This window comes from Mastomys coucha, unplaced genomic scaffold (genome assembly GCF_008632895.1).
Source record: "Mastomys coucha isolate ucsf_1 unplaced genomic scaffold, UCSF_Mcou_1 pScaffold21, whole genome shotgun sequence".
NCBI classification, from domain to species: Eukaryota; Metazoa; Chordata; class Mammalia; order Rodentia; family Muridae; genus Mastomys; species Mastomys coucha.
In genome coordinates this window covers 140725894-140727210 of record NW_022196904.1, presented here as the reverse complement: position 1 = coordinate 140727210, position 1317 = coordinate 140725894, and the positions used below count along the sequence as shown (strand labels likewise).

The following is a 1317-nucleotide window of genomic DNA, read 5'->3' as shown; positions in this document are numbered from 1 at the left end:
TTAAGTTCATTAAGGAATTAAAGGGGGCTATGGAAAAATATGGTCCTAGCTCCCCATTCACTCAGGCCCTAATTAGCAATATCATGGACTGTGGATTATTACCTCAGGAATGGAAAATGCTGTGTAAGGCAGTGCTATCCTCCGGTGATTACCTGTTATGGATTTCTGAATGGCGAGAACTTAGCGGGAAAATTGCCATGCAGAATGCTCAGACAGATAATCCAGATTGGACTCTAGATATGCTTGTCGGAGAGGGCCCGTTTGAAGGAAGTACTCGGCAGGTAGATTACCCCATCGGGGTGCTAAATCAGATTGCTACTGTGGCCCCGCAGGGCTTGGTGTAAGCTTCCAGCTAAGGGAGTAGATGGGACGAGTCTGACCAGTGTCTGGCAGGGTCCAGAGGAACCTTTTCAGAATTTTGTTGCCAGGCTGCAGGAGACAGTTAGTAGAACGCTGGGAAATTCATATACAGAGGGGCCTCTGATTTCACAATTGGCTTTTGAGAACGCTAATGCAGCATGTAGATCTATTTTGCTGCCTCACAAAGGACAAATGGACATCTCAGGATATATTCGCCTGTGTGTCAACATGGGACCTGTGTATAATCAAAGCGCAGAGGTGGCAACTGTGGTGTAGGACATGCCCGCCCCTGCAGGCACGATAACAGAAGATGCTTTAAATGTGGTAGCTTTAACCATTTTAAGCGCGAATGTCCAGATAGAGCAAGAACTGCGGGAAAGCAGCAAGCGAGTGCTAGACAGAAAGTAGGTGATCAAAGCAAGAAAGGGAAACAGTGGACCGATGAGAAAAAATCTAAGAGAGATATTCAAGGCAATTTCCGCTCAAAAATCTCGGGCGGAGTCCCACCCCAGGCCCCGTTTGGAAATCAGAAGGCAGTGCAGGGGGCCCAGGGACTGCCTATTCAGGAAGACCTTTATCTGAGTTCCTCAGAACGAGGCCAGGACATGTAGGAGTGGAGCTATACTCCACAGGGCACACGGTATTAACCCCAGATATGGGAATTAAGATTTTGTCCACTGGAATTCTTGGTCCATTACCTCCAGAGACTCGGGGATTTGTGATTGGCAGAGGCAGTGTTGCTGTAGATGGTTTACTAGTTTATCCAGGCACTATTGATCAGAACTATCCAAGAGAAATAAAAGTTGTGGCATCTTCCCCACATGGAATCATCTTTGTACCCGCATTTGAAAAGATCACTCAGCTTATCCTGGTTCCTATGTCTGCTAACGCTTATACTAATGAGACAGAAAAGGGATGCTCTGGTGCTCCTGAAATATTTTGGATGCAGTCTATTAC

General features: G+C 46.6%; 1 protein-coding gene across 1 annotated transcript in view; it reads left to right on the top strand.

The window, feature by feature from the left end:
* Window positions 1-639: 639 nt before the first annotated feature.
* Window positions 640-1317, top strand: part of LOC116101401 (prostatic steroid-binding protein C1-like) — a 38696-nt gene continuing 38018 nt past the window's right edge. The window contains exon 1 of the mRNA XM_031384978.1: window positions 640-750. Coding sequence (XP_031240838.1) covers window positions 640-750 — 111 coding nt within the window. The remainder of the gene's footprint in view (window positions 751-1317) is intronic.